We start from the raw sequence: 20613 nt of genomic DNA on the forward strand, positions 1-20613 counted from the left end.
CTAATTGATTTTTTGATGAAAATATTCCCCAAACCTTTCAGTTTGGTTCCCTACTTTTTCCCCTCCTGTCTCACACTATTTGTTTGTAATCCATAGCACTAGAGAATGAAGTATACTACAACCCGAAGCACTCTCTTCAAAATTGCTCCATCAGCACATTACTGAGCACCAGGGCTCCTGAGAGTAACATCAACGGAGATTTCTTGAAACACCCTCTGAAAAAAGAGGAGGCAACAGCAAGTCCAGTTACATCACAGATCCCCAGTTACCCAAATGCCAGCAGAGAGGTCAGTTCCCCTGATTCTGACCTTGAGTTTGTAGCCAGTGCCAAGGATAGGGTGAGAAAGCTGGAGCAGGAGGCAGAGAACCTGGAAAAAGCTTTCCAGAACTACCATCAAAGGGTCCGTTGGTGCCCTGCCAAGAGCCTGTTGGCAGTCAGAAGCCCACCTACCCTGTACCTGCCAGGGACTCTCAAGAACATCACTGCAGCTGCTCCCGAGAGGTGTGTTTTTGTGGACAACCGAGTCACCTCTCAGCAGCCTCCGGTAAGCACATGTGAAGGGGACAAAAGTGTGGTGTCCGAGGTGCCCAGCAGTATTGCCTCAAGGTCATGCAAGAGTGCAGTCTCCAGATGGCTCTCCTCTACGCCACTCCCCAGCGCAAGAAGCCATGATAGTGAAATGTACCTGGAAGGTGAGCTATGGACACAGGCCTGTGGATACTCTGGACAGGGGTAATTTTGCTCCTTGTCCCCCCTCTCTGCATAAGAGTGCAGCTGGAAGTATGAGGAGTCATGGGAGCCTCCGAACTGCAGGCTACTGGGGAGCAGGTCATCTCCCCCAGGTCACAGGAGGTGTGGAGGCTGTGGGATGGAGAGTCAAGTGCTGGCATTTTGCTTGGCACATGGAGGTTTTCAGAGAGTGACTGTGGCTTTTTCTGGGCTGCTGGTTAGTTTCATGTGTTCTCTTATTATCACTGCACTTCCATTTTCATACCTGAACTGTTCTAATTTCCTATAAAATCATCTGTGGATGATTTTCACTTACTGCACTTCTTGCAAGGATGATAGAATGCATTTTCAAAGTGGTAGAAATCCTTAGAAGTTGCACTGCCATCTTCTCCATGCAATCTGTAACATGATTGTCGTGGATCCTCCTGCCCCGTAGGTCTGAGCCGGTCCCCAGTCGCTGCTCCCTGTCCTGACAGAAAGTCACAGCCATCACTTGCTGAGTCCAAGTGCAGCCTTTCCGTGCACTCATACTCCAGCCCTCCAGAGCAGAAAGCCTGGTAAGTACCTCATTCTCTGCCTGGCCTCTGCCAAAGCTGATTAGCTTCCTCTGTTCTCAGCCATGGCTGGCTCCACATTTTTAAGTGATGTTAGTAACCACCTGGCAGGATAGAATATGCAGTCAGATTATAGGATGTGTAATCTCTGAGAATCATCTGAATTATTGGCTGTAGGAAAAAAAAGACTGCTTTTAGTGAATGAATAATTCCTTTTTGTTTGCTAAACATGATGTATAGTGTATGTACTCAGGTATTAATAAGCATCTTCATAGTTTCATGAATAGACTTAGTATTAAAGATAAAGCAGCTGTACTAAATCTGCAAATGCAGTGCTCACTTCAGCAGCACGTATGCTAAAATTGAAATGGTACAGAGAAGATTAATTGCCCCTACACAAGGATGTCATGCAAATTCATGAATCACTCCATGTTTTTTAAACTTAAAAGCTTTTGCACAGCAAAGGAAACTATAACCAAGGTGAGAAGACAGTTCTCAGAATGGGAGAAAATAATAGCAAATTAAACAACTGACAAACAATTAAGTTCCAAAATATACAAACAGCTTATATAACCCAATGCCAGAAAAACAAAGAAGTCAATCAAAAAGTGGGAAAAAGACCTAAACAGACATTTTTTCCAAAGATGACATACAGATGACTATGGTTGAAAAGATGCTCAACACCACTTATTATTAAAGAAACACCAAATCAAAACTACAATGAGTTATCACCTCACACTGGTCATAATGGCCATCATCAAAAAGTCTACAAATAAATGCTGAAGGCAGGGTGAAGAGAAGGGAACACTCTTGCACTTAAGGCTGTAAATTCATACAGCCACTATGTAAGACAGTATGGAGATTCTTTAAAAAACTAGGAATAAAACCACTAAATGACCTAGCAATCCCACTTCTAGGCATATACCCTGAGGAAACCAAAACTGAAAAAGACAAATGTATCCCATTGTTCATTGCAGCACTGTTTACAATAGTTAGAACATTTAAGCAACCTAGATGTCCACTGACAGATAAAAGGATAAAGAAGTTGTAGTACATATACACAATGGAATATTACTCAGCCATAAACAGCAATTACTCACGTAAATAATGTGAGACAGTTCTAATGAGGTAGATGAACCTAGAGCCAATTATAAGTGTAGTAACTCAGAAAGAGAAGGATAGATATCATATACTAAAGCACATATGCAGAATCTAGAAAGATGGCACTGAAGAATTTGCTTGTAGGGCAGCAGAATGGAGAAACAGACATGGAGAACATACGGACATGCAAAGAGCAGAGGAGAGATTGAGATATGTGTAGAAAGTAACTTGGAAACTTACATTGTCATATGTAAAATAGATAGACAACAGTAATTTGCTGTATGTGTCAGTAAACTCAAACAGGAGTTCTGTATCCAGCTAGAGGGGTGGGATGAGAGGGAAATGGGAGGGAGGTTCAAGAGGGAGGGGATATGTGTATACCTAATTCTGAAAGAGATGGGAATGCCAGACCACTTGACCTGCTTCTTGAGAAACATGTGTGCACGTCAGGAAGCAATATTTAAAGTGGACATGGAACAAGAGATTGGTTCCAAATAGGAAAAGGAGTACATAAAGGCTGCATATTGTCACCCTCCTTATTTAACTTATATGCAGAGTACATAATGAGAAATGCTGGGCTGGAAGAAGCACCAGCTGGAGTCAAGATTGCTGGGATAAATATCAATAACCTCAGATATGCAGATGACACCACCCTTAGGGCAGAAAGTGAAGAGGAACTAAAAAGCCTCGTGATGAAAGTGAAAGAGCACAGTGAAAAAGTTGGCTTAAAGCTCAGCATTCAGAAAATGAAGATCATGGCATCCGGTCCCATCACTTCATGGGAAATAGATGGGGAAACAGTGGAAATAGTGTGGGACTTCATGTTTTCGGGCTCCAAAATCACTGCAGATGGTGATTGCAGCCATGAAATTAACACTTACTCCTTGGAAGGAAAGTTATAGCCAACCTAGACATCTAGTCAAGCTCTGGTTTTTCCACTGGTCATGTATGGATGTGAGAGTTGGACTGTGAAGAAAGCTAAACACCAAAGAATTGATGCTTTTGAAGTGCGGTTTTGGAGAAGACTCTTGAGAGTCCCTTGGACTGCAGGAGGTCCAACCAGTCCATCCTAAAGGAGATCAATTCTGAGTGTTCATTGGAAAAACTGATGCTAAACATGAAACTCCAGTACTTTGGCCACCTGATGTGAAGAGCTGGCTCATTGGAAAAGACCCTGATGCTGAGAAGGATTGGGGGCAGGAGAAGAAGGGGACGACAGAGGATAAGATGGCTGGATGGCATCACTGATTCAATGGACACAAGTTTGAGTAAACTCTGGGAGTTGGTGATGTGCCGGGAGCCAGCGTGAGGAACCCCACCCATGGCAAAGGTCATGAGGAAGGAGCCTTGGCATATGCAAAGGCGGGATTTAGCCTCAGGGGTCCCCCTGGAAATTCTCGAGCATCTACCCCCAAAGCCAGAGTCTGCCTACCTTACTGCATTATGCTTTCACCAACTCCTCTGACATTAACAGGGGGCTGTCCCCCAACCACCTTTTTCTGGAAAAAGTTAATTTAGAGCTTTTAGATTATAAATCTCCTGGGCATAATAAGAGTGTTTCAATCCAAAAACCCCTGTGATGGCTTTCTAGCCTGCCTGCAGGACTCATACAGCTGCACATGTGATTGTTTGAGGCCTCCCGACTGTGAGAGGCACAGGAAGCTTAAAACATCCTAGGAATGTAGGGGCTTCTGAGGAGTCAAAATCATTAAAATAGGACTGATTAAGGGTTTCATTTGTTGAGCCAATACTTGCTGCCAAATTTTCATATCTTTTATTTTAGATATACTTGGCATATAGAAAAAAACAGGTAGTAGGCCTGGTATTAGCAACATTAGATCTTTGAGTTGAGTACTTTGTTATAACCCACTGCACCTTTGTTCTGCAGGAATGTAACTTTATTTAGTACTTTGAGGGTGATGCAGATTAAGAAAAAACACTTCAAGGGAAAAAGAGCTTTTTGCTTGATAGACATTTGTCTAGGAAAAGAGCCATAAAAATGTTAACAGGCCCCCTGGCCAGAAGATGATGTAAAACAACCTAAGACCTTTTATATATGGGAAGGTATGCAAAAAGAAAGCCTGATGTCAATAAGGGTCAGGACTGCTGCCCCTGCATAACTCTGCACATTCCATTATTTCTTTATGTACAACTTGGGGTATATAAGCTGCTTTTGAAAATAAAGGTGTGGGTCTGGCACCGATGCTTGGCTCCCCCATGTCATTCTTTTCTCCCTTTTCTGGCTTAATTCCTATCTGGAGTGTGGAGGCTCACCGTGTCTACTTATTTGCCCTGGCTTTTAAGACCCATGCAAGAGGGAGCCCAAGGCAGGGCACCCTCCACTATTCAAGCGGGCACCAGTGGCCTATGTAGACGGTGCAAACTCCTTATCTCGGAGTTTTATTGGTTCTCTGCATAAACCAAGTTATTCAGCCTCTTTTCTCTACTAATTTTCCTACTATACTATTATTTCCTAATCTCTCTTTATATTTCTAAATAAATAAACCTCTCCTCGCCAACTCCATCTCCCCTTCAAATTCCCTGGATCCACCGGGTCTGGACCCCGGCAGTGATGGACGGGGAGGCCTGGCGTGCTATGACTCATGGGATCTCAAAGAGTCAGACACGACTGAGCAACTGAACTGAACTGAACTGATGGTTGATTCATGTTGAGTTTTGACAGAAACAACAATATTCTTCAATTATTCTTCAATTAAAAATAAATTAATTTTAAAAATCCAACAATGAGATACTGCCATCAAAAAGTCTATAGACAATAAACCCTGGAGAGGGTATGGAGAAAAGGGAACCCTGTTACCCTTTTGGTGGGAATGCAAAATAGTATAGCCACTATGGAAAACTGTGGAGATTCCTTTAAAAACTGGAACTAGAACTGCCATATGACCCAGCAATCCCACTTCTGGGCCTACACACCAAGGAAATCAGAATTGAAGGAGACACATGTGCCCTGGTGTTCATGACAGCAGTGTTTACAATAGCTAGGACATGGAAGCAACCTAGATGTGCATTGGCAGACAAATGGATAAGGAAGTTGTGGCACATGTACACAATGGAATATTACTATCGATGTAAAAAAGAATGCATTTGAGTCAGTTCTAATGAGGTGGATAAAACTGGAGCCTATTATACATAGTAAGTCAGAAAGAGAAATGCCAATACAGTATACTAATGCATATATATGGAATTAGAAAGATGATAATAATGACCCTATATGCAAGACCACAAAGAGACACAGATGTAAAGAAGGGACTTTTGGACTATGTGGAAGAAGACAAGGTGGGATGATATGAGAAAATAGCTGAAACATATATTCAGTTCAGTTCAGTTCAGTTCAGTCACTCAGCCGTGTCTGACTCTTTGTGACCCCATGAATAGCAGTACACCAGGCCTCCCTGTCCATCACCAACTCCTGGAGTTCACTCAAGGCTGACATCCATTGAGTCGGTGATGCCATCCAGCCATCTCATCCTCTCTTGCCCCCTTCTCCTCCTGCCCCCAATCCCTCCCAACATTAGAGTCTTTTCCAATGAGTCAACTCTTCGCATGAGGTGGCCATAGTACCGGAGTTTCAGCTTTAGCATCATTCCTTCCAAAGAACACCCAGGGCTGATCTCCTTCAGAATGGACTGGTTGGATCTCCTTGCAGTCCAGGGGACTCTTAAGAGTCTTCTCCAACACCACAGTTCAAAAGCATCAATTCTTTGGTGCTTAGCTTTCTTTATAGTCCAATTCTCACATCCATACATGACCACTGGAAAAACCATAGCCTTGACTAGACGGACCTTTGTTGGCAAAGTAATGTCTCTGCTTTTGAATATGCTCTCTAGGTTGGTCATAACTTTCCTTCCAAGGAGTAAATGTCTTTTCATTTCATGGCTGCAGTCACCATCTGCAGTGATCTTGGAGCCCCCCAAAAGAAAGTCTGACACTGTTTCCACTGTTTCCCCATCTATTTCCCATGAAGTGATGGGACCAGATGACATGATGTTTGTTTTCTGAATGTTGAGCTTTAAGCCAACTTTCCACTGTCTGCTTTCACTTTCCTCAAGAGGCTTTTTAGTTCCTCTTCACTTTCTGCCCTAAGGGTGGTGTCTTCTGCATATCTGAGGTTATTGATATTTCTCCTGGCAATGTTGATATATATATATCACCATATATAGAATAGATGACCAGTGCAAGTTCAATGCATGAAGGAAGGCCCTCAAAGCTGATGCACTGGGAAAACCTAGAGGGATGGAGTGTGGAATGATGTGGGGTTGGGCTTCAGGATATGAGACACATGTGCACCCATGGCTGCTTCATGTCTGTGTATGGCAAAAACCACCACAATATTGTAAAGTAATTAGCCTCCAATTTAAATACATAAATTTTAAAATAAAAGAATTTTTTTAAAAAAATTCCTCCTCGGAACAGCTTTGAGAGTGCCAGCATATTCTTTATTAATACCCACCTCATGGAATGAGGCAATGTGAAAGAGTGACTGAGTTAATATGCAGTAACAGTTTGGAATGATGTCTGGTGCATGGAAAGCAACCAGTTCAGGGTAGCTCCTAATCACTGTGAATCCACAAAAAATTAATTTTCTAAAGCATTTTCTTGAGTCACAAAAGGCTTTATCACCCTTTGCTCTTGTTTCTTACTTTATTAAAGCTTCACATTTTTGTATTTTATTCTTCCCATCCAGTCTTCATCAGAGACAACCAGAGCTTCTAGACAAAAGTGAATTTTCAAATCCTCACAAGCTAACTTTTAAGGATAATGAGGAATTTAAACCATCTTTTGAATGTAAGTTTAAATATTAATTCTTATTTTTATATGTAGAACTTGTTTCAAAATATAGAACATTCAGTTTTGGCAAAACATACCAGTTGTTATAAAAAGTGATGCAGCTACAAATTAACACAGTTTCGCTCTCTTATAAAGCCACTGATACAGATATAGTGCCAGGTTGTATTTTTTTTTTTCACAAAGATTTTTTTAAGTTCTGAGTTCCTTTTTTTTTTTTTTTAATTTCAGGATAACTAGTTTCAAACTTAGGAAATGATCCAGGCCAGAAGAGAAGAGGGCAGCAGAGGATGAGATGGTTGAATGACCTTGCCACTCAATGGACATGAGTTTGAGCAAACTTAAGGAGATAGTGAAGGAAAGAGAAGCCTGGTGTGCTGTAGTCCGTGGGGCCCAAAGAACTGAACACTACTTAGTGACTGTTGAACAACAATAACTGCAAAGTCAGAGCTAAGCCCCAAAATGAATCTTTAATTTATGAAGGTTAGGATTGCCTCAGATTTAAAATAAGTGACTTCTTAAAATTTGCTTTTTCCCCCCACTTTTGTAGAATGTGAAACTGTTAAGTGACTCTTGGACTATACTGATTCCATCAATTGCCTCAGATTTAGAAAACACTTTCTTAGTTACAGAATGGAGATTTAAGAGTATTAGCTTAAGAGACTAGAAATTGTTTTCTTGGCTTTGACCTTGCCTTAGATTTTCAACCTCAGAGCCTACTTCACTAAACAATAGAGATGTAGCGTCAACCAGCTCTGAGTTTCTTTATGTATGGTATATCCTTTATATCAGCTTTATTCATAATAGCCAGAAACTTAAAATAACCTAAGTATCTGTCAGCTGTTGTTCAGTCACTAAGTCACATGCAACTCTTTGCAACCCCTGAACTACCTGGCTGGTCCAGGCTTATTACCACACTCCTGCACACTGTAACCTCTCAGGCTGTCTCCCTGGTTCTGACTTCTAAAGCCTGAGCCTCAGCTCCCAGGGTGAAGAAACCTTTCCTTTTTCACAGGCCCCTCCCATGGTTGCAGATACCTTCTCAGTTCCTTTCTCTTTTTGGTTTTTCTTTTTTCTTTCATCCTACCTAGTTACCTAGACTTGTGTTGCCCTCTTGTTAACTCTCATGTGGTCTTCCAGTGTTCTGTAATGTTTTGTGAGAATTGTTCCATGTGCAGATGTTTTGAGATGTGTTTGTGGGAGAAGGTGAGCTCCATGACCTACTCCTGCACCATCTTGATCCCATCCCCCAGAAAGTCTTTGTATTTGTGTGTTAACCTATTACTTTGCCTTGAGAACTTCATCCTCAAGTCTAAATATCTAGTACTTTGAACAGGTGAAATAAAGAGCTTAGAATAGTTTATGAAATCTTTGAACCAACTTCATTAACTGTTAAATCACTGCTATTGAAATAGAATTCAGATGCTTTCACCACGTCAGATGAATTCTGCTGTTGCTGGACCAGTTTCCCTACTGGGTAGCAAATAATATTTGTAAATGAATTGCCTAAGAATGCTTGGAGAAGCAGATACATTGGCAAGTGGCTCCAGTGAGTTCCTGGAACCCTGTAAGGAAAAGGATGACCCAGCTGTTTTTTCTAAAACTTCAGTGCTTAGCAAGCGGTTATCCCCACCTTCTCTTGCTGCTGCTGAGGGCTAGGGGAGACTCTTTTGTACCTCTTATGATGGATGGAGTGTGCCAAGGCTGTTTAAGAAACACAGTATCCATCAGGCCGGTGACATGCCTCTCATGGACAGTGCCACAGCCTGTGTGCCTGCCAGGCCCATCTCCTTTCAGTACCTGGATGAGTTTCCCTCTCATTAACTAACGAGATATGTCAGTAATAAAACTCAGTATTATTTTTCTTTCTATCGCTTTGCTTCCTTCATGCTTTAAAAATTAGGACAGTTAATCTGTTTTATTTCAGTCTTCAGAACAGTGATGATATTGAAGGAATAGTGGTCATTAAATCCCTCCTGTGGCCCCCTTTCTCTCTCTTTCTCTTCTGTAGGCTCCCCCTTCCCTCACCACCATGTAGAGGCTGTCCATGCATTGCCCAGTGGACAGGTCCTTTTTTCCTTGACCAGAGTGCCCTTCCTCAAGTAAAACCCTCTACTGGTGTTTTCCAAACCTTGGGGAAACATCCTCCCCCAAAGCTGTGCAAAGACTCTTATAGGCAGTATGAAGTCACCATACTCAGGAAGAGGAAGAATTGCTGTCAGAAGGAAGATTGTGAGAGGGATGATTTTGCTGATTCCACTGTAAATCATTGTGGAAAGCATTCATTTAGGGTGGCTTGATCAGAGCCTTTTCTATGCTGGGGACTTTGCTGGGGGCTGGGCATTTTGCAGTCAAGCAGTCCCTGCTTTGTGGAGCTTTTCTGGGTTGGGGGTGAGGTATGATCAGAAACCCATCACCAGGGAGCCCCATTCAGATGGATACTCAGCAACAATGGTGGGAGCCTTCTGACAGAGATGGGAATAGAAATAACAAAATAAAAGAAACCAACTGAGGACATTAGTGTTCCACCTGTGAGAGGTAATAATTCTTATAATAATGTCTTCTATTATGTTCATTATAATTATTGTATCATTATATAATTCATTGTAATAACATCAAGAGAACATTTCATGCAAAATAAAGGACAGAAATAGTATGGACCTAAGAGAAGCAGAAGATATTAAGAAGAGTTGGCAAAAATACACAGAACTGTACAAAAAACATCTTAATGACACTGATAATCATGATGGTGTGATCACTCATCCTGGAATGCAAAGTCAAAGTAGGTCTTAGAAATCATCACTGTGAACAAAGCTAATGGAAGTGATGGAACTCCAGATGAGCTATTTCAAATCCTAAAAGGCTGTGAAAGTGTTGCACTCAATATGCCAGCAAATTTGGAAAACTCATCAGAGGCCTCAGGACTAGAAAAGGTCAGTTTTTGTTCTAATCCCAAAGAAAGACAATGCAAAGATTGTTCAAATTACTTGATGATTGCACTCATCTCACATGCTAGCCAAGTAATGCTCAAAATTCTCCAAGTGAGGCTTCAACAATATATGAACCATGAAATTCCAGATATTCAAGCTGGATCTTAAAAAGGCAAAGGAACTAGAGATCAAATGGCCACCATCCACTGGACCATCAAAAAAGCAAGAGAGTTTCAGAAAAATATCTACTTCTGCTTTATTGACTACAGCAAAACCTTTGTGTGAATCACACAAACTGTGGAAAATTCTTAAAGAGATGGGAATAAGAGACCACCTCACCTGCCTCCTGAGAAATCTGTATGCAGGTCAAGAAGCAACCAGGCATGGTTAGAACCAGGCATGAAATAATGGACTGTTTCCAAACTGGGAAAGGAATATGTCAAGACTGTATATTGTCACCCTGCTTATTTAACTTATATGCAGAGTATATCATGAAAAGTGAAACAAGCTGAAATCAAGATTGCTGAGAGAAATATCAATAACCTCCAATATGCAGATGACACCACCCATATGGCAAAAAATGAAAAGAAATTAAAGAACCTCTTCATGAAAGTGAAAGAGGAGAGTGAAAAAGTTGGCTTAAAGCTCAACACTCAGAAAACTGAGATCATGGCACCCATCACTTCATCCCAAATAGATGGGGAAACAATGGAAACAGTGACAGACTTTATTTTGGGGGGCTCTAAAATCACTGCAGATTGCAATTGCAGCCATGAAATTAAAAGATGCTTACTCCTTGGAAGAAAACCTGTGACAAACCTAGACAGTGTATATAAAAGCAGAGCATTACTTTGCCAACAGAGGTCTGTCTAGTCAAAGCTATGATTTTTCCAGTAACCAAATGTGGATGTGAGAGTTGCACCATAAAGAAAACTGAGCATGGAAGAACTGATGCTTTTGAACTGTGGTGCTGGAGAAGACTCTTGAGAGTCCCTTGGACTGCAAGATCAAACCAGTCAGTCCTAAAGGAAATCAGTCCTGAATATTCATTGAAAGGCCTGATGCTGAAGCTGAAATTCAGTATTTTGGCCACCTGATACAAAGAACTGACTCATTAGAAAACACCCTAATGCTGGGAAAGATTGAGGGCAGGAGAAGAAGGGGATGACAGAGGATGAGAGGGTTAGATGGCATCACCGACTCAATGGACATGAATTTGGGAGGCTCCAAGAGTTGGTGATAGACAGGGAGACCTGGAGTGCTGTAGTCCATGCAGTCGCAAAGAGGCATGCACTACTGAATGAGCTGAACTGAATAATGTCTTCTAAAATGAGCGTTCAGAACCGTGGCTGCACCCTTCAGGGGTGACCCTTGTCTCCAGCAAGGAGCAGAAGGTTGCCTTTCTGCCCATGAAAATAAATAGAGCCTGCCTCCTGGTAGTCAGGTTAACAGCCAGGATCAAGGGTAAGACAAGCCTGTGTTGCCTCTCTTCCTGTGAGGAGAACAAGCTCAGTTCCACTGGTGATATGAAACAGGTCCTGGCACAGAGGTTCACAGTCCTGTGTTGAAGCAGTGAATTTGTCTGTTTTTCAGCACTGTTGGGGGGTGGGTACTGAGGTTTTTCAGTCAAAACTGGAGGAAAAAGCATAAGCAGCAGATTTGGAATGTAATTCAACCTATGAGATGCTGTGGGCTCTCTGGAGTGGGCAAAGGAAGCCTGAGATTCATCCTGAAGGAACAGAAAGTAGATAACACATGATTGTGGACACAACAGGCACTGGAGAGGTCCCCATCCCTATGGGGGGTACTGGGTGTATACACAGATGGGGTTTACAGGCTAGCTGGTTTTGTGGGGAGAGGTGGGGAAGGAACTTATCAATTAGGGAGACTGTGGGAGCAAAGGTGGCAGAGAAGAGCAGCTGGAGTCAAGTGACAGTGAATGTGCTGGTGGAGGTTAGATGTGCAAAAGTGGAGGAATTAAAAAGGCCAGTTGACAGGGCCTTGGCTGCGGTGGTCTGGAATCTACCAGAGCAGAGACGGCACGCAGTGCTTCCTTTCCTTCTCTTCAGGAGGTGACAGGTGCTAAGGAAGCAAGCTGACTTGAAGGCTGAGAGATTGGTGTCAGGGAGCACAGAGACTGTGGTGTTGGTGCTGTCGGTGAAGGGTGATCAGGACCCTCACTGTAGCAGCAGGATGAGGAGGAGGGAGCCCAAAGCCCTGGGAGTTGGTAGACAGAGCATAGAGTGAACTTGGTCACAGGGACCAGAGGGAAACCACCGTTGTTGGATTGCCATATGCAGATGGCAGGGAACTGCCCCATAGAAGCATTGATATGAAGCCAGAGAGGAGAGAGAGGGACAAGAGGAATTATGGGGGAATGATGGGAACAGAGGCAGTCCCAAACCCCAGGGAGGGATCTGCCTGGAAGGAATGGAGTGTTCGCCAGGTAGCTTGAGTAGGAAGGGGAGGGTGGTGATTTTGTCCTCCTTTGGGCAGGAGATTCGCATGCCCTCGTGGGAGTAGGGTGAGGGGAATGACCAAAGTGCTGTGGGAATAAATGGCGACAAAGGAATCCTAGTGTGCTCAGGGCTGGTGCACTTGGATGACTCTGAGGGATGGGATGAGGATGGGGAGGGAGGTGGGAGGGGGTTCAGGATGTGGAACACATGTACATCCATGGTGGATTCATGTCAATGTATGGCAAAAACCACTACAATATTGTAATTAGCCTCCAATTAAAATAAATTTAAAAAAAATAAAGACAAAACATATCTGCATGTGCAAGCTACAGAAAAAAGAATCCTAAGAATGCGGCAGGCTTGAAACCAAATGCAGGGGTGCAAATGCAGGGCTCACCTCTGCAGTCAGGGTGGGACTGGAGGGCACAGTTGAGAAGTGGGTAGGGTGCGCTGCTCAGGGTGGGTTTAGAGGCTCTGAGGACAGTAAGGATAGAGCAGCCCCTTGAAGCAAGTGCACAGTGGCAGCTGAGAATCACACTATCTACCTGGGGCTTCGCAATCCCCCTCCCCCATCCTCTGCCCTGCACACCTATTCCCTGTTTGAAAAATTTGCTTCTGAAAACTATTGGTTCTTCATTTTCTATCCCATTAGATGACATCCAGAAACCACCTGAAGAATGGAAGAAAGAAGATAAACTTTGGGAACAGCAGGCCAAGCAACAAAGGCAGGAAGAAGAGCAGAGGCAGACCAAACAGCAGGAAACTCTGCAGACAGAGTGGGGAGAACCTGAAATGCTGGATCGGGAAAGGGTAATCATGGTGGTGGGAGAGGGAGTCCCCTGTGTCTCCAAGTCCTAGGAGGAGTGGGGAAGTGAACCAGCCTTGGATGACCTAAGGACAGCTGCAGAGCACACAGGCCTCATATCTCCTGGTTCAGAATAGCAAGGCCAGCCTGCTCCCATGCATCCTCATCTGGTCCTCAAAACAGGCTCATGAAACAGGACCTTCTGTTGTGGTTGATTTTCTCACTCTCTGTGTGTTTGCTTAGTCATGTCTGACTCTTCGCTACCCCGGGGACTTTAGCCTGCCAGGCTCCTCTGTCCATGGGATTCTCCAGGCAAGAATATTAGAGTGGGTTGCCATTTCCTTCTCCAGGGGATCTTCCTGACCCAGGGATTGAACCCAGGTTTCCTGCATTGCATGTGAATTCTTTACCGTCTGAGCCACCAGAGAATCCCAGTTGAGGCATATTAATCCCTTTCTTCATTGAGATGTCATATTTTTGTCCCCACTTTAATGATACCGATGACTTCGATTAAAAAACAATTCTTTTCATGTGGGTTGTAGGTAAAAGATCAGGATTATATTACTGTGTGTTTTCAACTTAAAAGTTCTAAAATATGTATACTTCCTGTTTTGGTCCCCATTTTAGAGGCTAATTGAAGTTGGAAATGAAAAAAACTTCAAAATGAGTGTTCAGGAAATGAAAGACAAATCTATATCTATTAGTGATGAAAATCCTCTAGAGAAATACATGAAAATCCTACGACAGAATCAAGACCAGGACACTACAGATAAGGTGTGGAAGCTGTGGACAGGCGTCTGTGGGTGGGGAGTACTGAGGGCTTCTGTGGTTTACTTGAAACCTGGGGATAACGATCTGCCTTGTCTGTTAGAGACAAAGGGAGAAGTATAGAAAATCTGAAGGTCACATAGAGCTCCAGCCTTCTCAATATCTGTAACTCCTGACAAAATGTCATGGCTTTTGTTTGAGTAAATGATTTGTCAAAGTTTGTAGAAGTTGAGATATGTCTTAATAACTTAAGAACAAGAACTAAATATATTGGAAGCTCTATGATGAAATGACAAATGTGTTAGTCCTAAGAATAATATTTTATCTGAGTCTAATATACTATGTTGAGAATGCTTTCCATGCAATTTATTCTGGTGTGCTTGCAGAATATCATGTTTAAAAGTCACTGCCTTTATAGAATCTTCAGTTACACACTTATTTCAAAAATAGTTCCTAGAGAAATCATAAAGTGTTTAATAAAATGAATGCAAACCTAATTGCAAAATTCTCATCTCTACCTCCGTGTTGTGTCATTGTTCCAAAAAGGTGGTCAGAGAGAGCTCAGAAGTGGACATACTGCCATCTAGTGACAAAGACAAAAGGTGTGGTGTCCCCAGCATTTTGTGTTCTTATGCAAACCATTTAGCATATTGCTAGTTCATTCTCAAACAGGGAAACATTCAGATATTTGAGCCTGCCTATAACAAACAGTCAAAATGACTGACTTAAAAAAAAAAAAAACTAGTACATTTTATTAACCTGTAAAATTACTGATAAAAATCATGAACAGGGGTAGAAACCCCACAGAAAAGGAATGTGAATATGATAGAAATCACAGAATAAACTTGATAAGAATGTAGCAGATTAAAAAAATTTTTCTCTTTCCCTAATTTAGTTTTGTGGGCTTTTCTCATGAAGAACCAGATGACATTTGGTAACCACATTTGCTGCCCAGCTTCTTACTCTGAGATTGTAAATAGTGGCCTGTGAATTCTCTGTAGTGAGAAAACCTGCTCAATAAAAATTCATATGTAATCCAGTGTGATTTTTATTCCTAGTTCTACTTGCTACTACTGTGGGAGGGTAACAGATAGGAAGGCCAAAGGTCCCCAGGTAGAAGGCAGAAATAAACTGCAAGTGGCGGATCTTTTTTTCCTTTTTTGCACACAGACTTCTTTTAATTCTATGTTGAAAATATCTTTTTCTGCCTTGAGCTAACCAATGCATTTTTCTTATGGAAACATTTTTCTTAAACTGTGTTAATGAAACTATGTATTTGCTTTGGAATCTGCCTTTCTTCAAAGTGGTTCCCCAAGACTAACTTTTTTTCTTTTCTCAAACCTTGGGCTGATAATGGCTCAACAAACCAATATTACTGTCGATTGTTTTATGGCCGGGAAATGACACAGTTTGTGCCATCCAATCTCAAAAATACATATCGTGAGAGAGGGTGCTGGTGAAACTGCCTCATCCTTGAGGTGTCTCTCTTATCTGATTAATAGCTTTGGTATTCTCTTGTGGCTCAGCTGGTAAACAATCTGCCTGCAGTACAGTGAACCTGGGTTCAATCCCTGGGTTGGAAAGATCCCCTGGAGAAGAGAAAGGCTATCCACTCCAGTACTCTGGCCTAGAGAATTCCATGGACAGTCCGTGGGGTCACAAAGAGTCAGACACCACTGAACGACTTTCACTCACTCACTCAACAGACATAAAACACCTGCTAAAAACTATCAAGGGGGCACTCTTTCTGTCCCCTTCTGATGTCTGTCTCAGAAGCTTTCCCTGTCTCTGTTAATCTTTAATAAAATTTTGCTATACAAAAAGCTCCAAGTAGTCAAGCCTTGTCTCTGACCCCAGATTGAAATCATCTCCTCTGGGGGTCACATGTAACATTCAGCTCATAGCAGCAACCTTTCAATAGTGTATAAATGAAAAATAGTCAAGTGACCCCTCTTCAGTGTTTCTCATTCTTAGGCCTTTCATTATAATGAAAGGAGCTGCTGTTTTTTTGCGTGTGTGTTTTTTTAAAATCTCCATTATTGTCTTAGGTATATCTACTTGAAAACTTCCCTCGTTGCTCAAGTCCAAGGCCTGCCTTTTTAAACTTTCCATTGTGTTCCTTCCTCTTCAGGACTGGGCTCACACCTGTCAAACAAGAGGCCATCTTCCTTGACACTCTCCTCATGGTTTGTCCCTGAAAATACAAACACATGTTTTTCTTTTTTAGACTTTCAGTGCTAACTGAAGGTCACCCAGAGCATAACACAGGCAGGGTTGGTCTGCTCTGTCTTTCCTGTGAAACCCTAGAGGTTTCATTTCTCTTTACACATTCAGATTGGGCTAGTTCTTTCTGCTGGTGAAGTGTGTTTTGTCACTAAACTTCATACTAAAGCAGGAAGGATATTCCAGGGTGTTTATTATTCTTTCTGAATTGACTTAGCACACACATATTCTCATAAAATGGTTTAGGGCCTCCCAGGTGGTGCTGGTGGTAAGGTTGCAGAAACCACTACTGAGAAACCAAGTACCACACCCAGAGAGTTGGAGAACTCAGATTTATTAACACTGATGATCCCAGAGCAGTTAACACTCTAAGCTCTGAGCCCCGAACAAAGGAGTTACACAGGTTTTATACATGGACAGGCATAATTAAGCAGGTTAGCAGGGGCTAGGGCAAATGCAAAGAGCAGGACAAGGATGAGTGAGATAAGCTCCCGTTGCTAGTATTGTGAGTCCCCACTTTCTGAGACCTATGTGATCTAGACTTTGCAAGAAGCAAGCTGAGTTTCAGAGGCAGAAGAAAAAGGAGATAAAATTTTAACTTTTCCTCTTCATTCCCTGTTCTTCATCCTTCTATCACTCAGTGTAGAAAGCATCATCTCATGTTTTGGTAGCACATTTAGAGCTCTCTGTTATTTAGGGGGCTTTCCAAAGAATAGTAGGGAGAAATAAGAAAGCCTTTCTCAGTGATCAGTGCAAAGAAACAGAGGAAAATAATAGAATGGGAAAGACTAGAAATTTCTTCAAGAAAATTAGAAATAGCAAGGGAACATTTCATGCAAAGATGGACTTGATAAAGGACAGAAATGGTATGGACCTAACAGAAGCAGAAGATATTAAGAAGAGGTGGCAGGAATACACAGAAGAACTGTACAAAAAAAGATCTTCATGACCCAGATAATCATGATGATGTGATCACTCACCTAGAGCCAGACATCCTGGAATGTGAAGTCAAGTGGGCCTTAGCATCACTATCAACAAAGCTAGTGGAGGTGATGGAATTCCAGTTGAGCTATTTCAGATCCTTAAAGATGATGCTGTGAAAGTGCTGCACTCAATATGCCAGCAAATTTGGAAGACTCAGCAGTGGCCACAGGACTGGAAAAGGTAAGTTTTCATTCCTATCCCAAAGAAAGGAAATGCCAAAGACCGTTCAAACTACCGGAAATTGTACTCATCTGACACACTAGCAAAGTAATGCTCAAAATTCTCCAAGCCAGGCTTCAGCAATATGTAAACTGTGAACTTCCATATGTTCAGGTTGGCTTTAGAAAAGGCAGAGGAACCAGAGATCAAGTTGCCAACATCTGCTGGATCATGGAAAAAGCAAGAGAGTTCCAGAAAAACATCTATTTCTGCTTTATTGACTATGTCAGAGCCTTTGATTGTGTAAATCACAATATACTGTGGACAATTCTGAAAGAGAGAGTAATACCAGACAACCTGACCTGTCTCTTGAGAAATCTGTATGCAGGTCAGGAAGCAACAGTTAGAACAAAACATGGAAAAATAGACTAGTTCCCTATAGGAAAAGGACTACATCAAGGCTGTATATTGTCACCCTGCTTATTTAACTTCTATGCACAGTACATTATGAGAAATACTGGGCTGGAGGAGGCACAATCTGGAATCAAGATTGACAGGAGAAACATCAATAACGTCAGATATGCCGATGACACCACCCTTACGGGAGAGAGTGAAGAAGAACTAAAGAGCCTCTTGATGAAGGTGAAAGAAGAAAGTGAAGAAGTTGGCTTAATGCTCAACATTCAGAAAACGAAGATCATGGCATCCGGTCCCATCAGTTCATGGCAAATAGACGGGAAAACAGTGACTGACTTTCTTTTGGGTCACTCCAAAATCACTGCAGATGGTGACTGCAGCCATGAAATTAGAAGACACTTATTCTTTGGAAGAAAAGTTATGACCAACCTAGACAGCATATTAAAAAGCAGAGACATTACTTTGCCAACAAAGGTCCGTCTCGTCAAGGCTATGGTTTTTCCAGTAGGCAAGTATGGATGTGAGGGTTAGGCTATAAAGAAAGCTGAGCGCAGAAGAATTGAAGCTTTTGAAGTATGGTGTTGGAGAAGACTTTTGAGAGTCCCTTGGACTGCAAGGAAATCCAATCAGTCCATCCTAAAGGAGATCAGTCCTGGGTGTTCACTGGAAGGACTGACATTGAAGCTGAAACCCCAGTACTTTGGCCACTTGGTGCAAAGAGCTGACTCATTGGAAAAGACCCTGATGCTGGGAAAGACTGAGGGCAGGAGGAGAAGAGGACGACAGAGGATGAGATGGCTGGATGGCATCACCGACTCAAAGGACATGAGTTTGGGTGAACTCCAGGAGTTGGTGATGGACATAGAGGCCTGGTGTGCTGCAGTATATGGGGTCACAAAGAGTAGGACGTGACTGAGTGACTTAACTGAACTAAATTACAACATTAGAGCATTTTGAGTTTAACTATGTATTTACCTTTACCAAAGAGTTGTGTACTTTGGTAGGTTTTCCAGTCAATAATTAGCATCTTTTCATTTTAGCTTGAAGATCTTCCTTTAACATTTCTTGTAAGATTGCTCTGGTGGTGACTAACTCCCTTTAGCCATGAAATTAAGAGATGCTTACTCCTTGGAAGGAAAGTTATGACCAACCTAGATAGCATATTCAAAAGCAGAGACATTACTTTGCCAACTAAAGTCCATCTAGTCAAGGCTATGGTTTTTCCAGTGGTGGTGTATGGATGTAAGAGTTGGACTGTGAAGAAATTTTAAACTGTGGTGTTGGGGAAGACTCTTAAGAGTCCCTTGGACTGCAAGGAGATCAAACCAGTCCATTAGAGATCAGTCCTGGGTGTTCTTTGGAAGGAATGATTAAGCTGAAACTCCAGTACTGTGGCTATCTCATGTGAAGAGTTGACTCACTGGAAAAGACTCTGATGCTGGGAGGGATTGTGGGCAGGAGAAGAAGGGGACAACAGAGGATGAGATGGCTGGATGGCATCACTGACTCGATGGATGTGAGTCTGAGTGAGGCCTGGCATGCTGCGATTCATGGGGTTGCAAACAGTCAAACACAACTAAGCGACTGAACTGAACTGAGATTTTCTTATCAGGAAATCTCTCTCAACTTTAGCTGTGAGGGACAACTTCACTGGGTATAGTGTCCTTGGTTGGAAGTTTTTCTCTTTGAACAGTTTGATATGTCATTTCAGTATCCTCTGACTTGTACAGTTTCTGCTATCATCTTATAGGAATTCCATTGTCTATACCAAGTTTTCTCTTGGTGCTTTTCAGATTCTCTGGTCTGTAGTTTTGACAATACAAAATTATTGGTGACTTCCCTGGAAGTCCAGAGGTTAAGATTACATGCTTCTACTTCAGAGAGTGCGGGTTCAATCCCTGTTCCATGAAATAAGATCCTGCATGCACTTTGCTGCAGTCAAATGAACAAAATATATTGTGTCTCAGTGTTTCTGTCTTGGGATTCATTTGGTGGGGCGGGGGGGGGGGGGGGGGCGGAATACATGGACTTTCTGAATCTGGATAATTATTTCCTTCTCCATGTTAGGGAAGTTTTCAGCCATTATTTGTTCAATAAATGTTCTGCCCCTTTCTAGTCTCCTTCATCAACCTTTATAATGTGTATAAATGTTTTACCTGATGGTGTCTTGTAAGTTCCTTAAATTTTCTTTATTCTTTTTCTACTCCTCTAACTGTATAAATTCCAATGAGCCTGTCTTCAAATTTACTTATCGACTTGCTTGATCTAGTGTGTTGTTGAATCATTCTGTCGAATTTTTGTTATTCTTCAGCTATGTGATTTGTTTGGTGCTTTTTGATATTTTCTTTGAAATTCTCACTTTGTTCATGCATCATTTTTCTGATTTCAGTGAGCCCCTGTATGCCTGTTACCCTGAACTCTCAGGTGAGTCATTTACTTCCATATCATTAAAACCTATTTCTGGAATTTGAGTCATTTGAAACATAGTGTGTTGTTTCTTCAGTTTCCTTGTCTGTGTTGGTTTCTGTACATTAGATAAAACCGCCACCTCTCCCAGTCTCAACAGAGTGGTCTTCTGCAGAAGGTCTACTGCAGAAGAACTTTTTCAGTCAGCCCAGCCCAAGCTTTTGTTTGCTTCTCAAACCTTCATGATAGTACAAGCTACCTTCTTTGTTCT

The 20613-nt window shown here is 42.1% G+C and overlaps 1 protein-coding gene and 1 non-coding gene across 6 annotated transcripts in view; both read left to right on the forward strand.

Moving 5' to 3' along the window:
* The window catches only part of LOC132657159 (centriole and centriolar satellite protein OFD1-like), an 84506-nt gene extending 69318 nt beyond the window's left edge, over positions 1-15188 (forward strand). For 3 of the 5 annotated variants that reach the window (XM_060408671.1, XM_060408670.1, XM_060408672.1), the window contains 5 exons: positions 97-693; positions 1167-1287; positions 7091-7191; positions 13233-13390; positions 14013-15188. In XM_060408671.1, coding sequence (XP_060264654.1) covers positions 97-693; positions 1167-1287; positions 7091-7191; positions 13233-13390; positions 14013-14276 — 1241 coding nt within the window. In that variant the 3' untranslated portion in view covers positions 14277-15188. Of the gene's footprint in view, positions 1-96; positions 694-1166; positions 1288-7090; positions 7192-13232 lie in introns of all 5 variants that reach the window. The other 2 variants (XM_060408673.1, XM_060408674.1) reach the window with 2 other exon arrangements.
* Positions 1617-1721, forward strand: LOC132659089 (U6 spliceosomal RNA). Its single transcript, XR_009599050.1, has one exon. It is a non-coding gene; the product is annotated as a U6 spliceosomal RNA (small nuclear RNA).
* Positions 15189-20613: the final 5425 nt, after the last annotated feature.

The sequence above is a fragment of the Ovis aries genome, chromosome Y (genome assembly GCF_016772045.2).
Source record: "Ovis aries strain OAR_USU_Benz2616 breed Rambouillet chromosome Y, ARS-UI_Ramb_v3.0, whole genome shotgun sequence".
Classification (NCBI taxonomy): domain Eukaryota; kingdom Metazoa; phylum Chordata; class Mammalia; order Artiodactyla; family Bovidae; genus Ovis; species Ovis aries.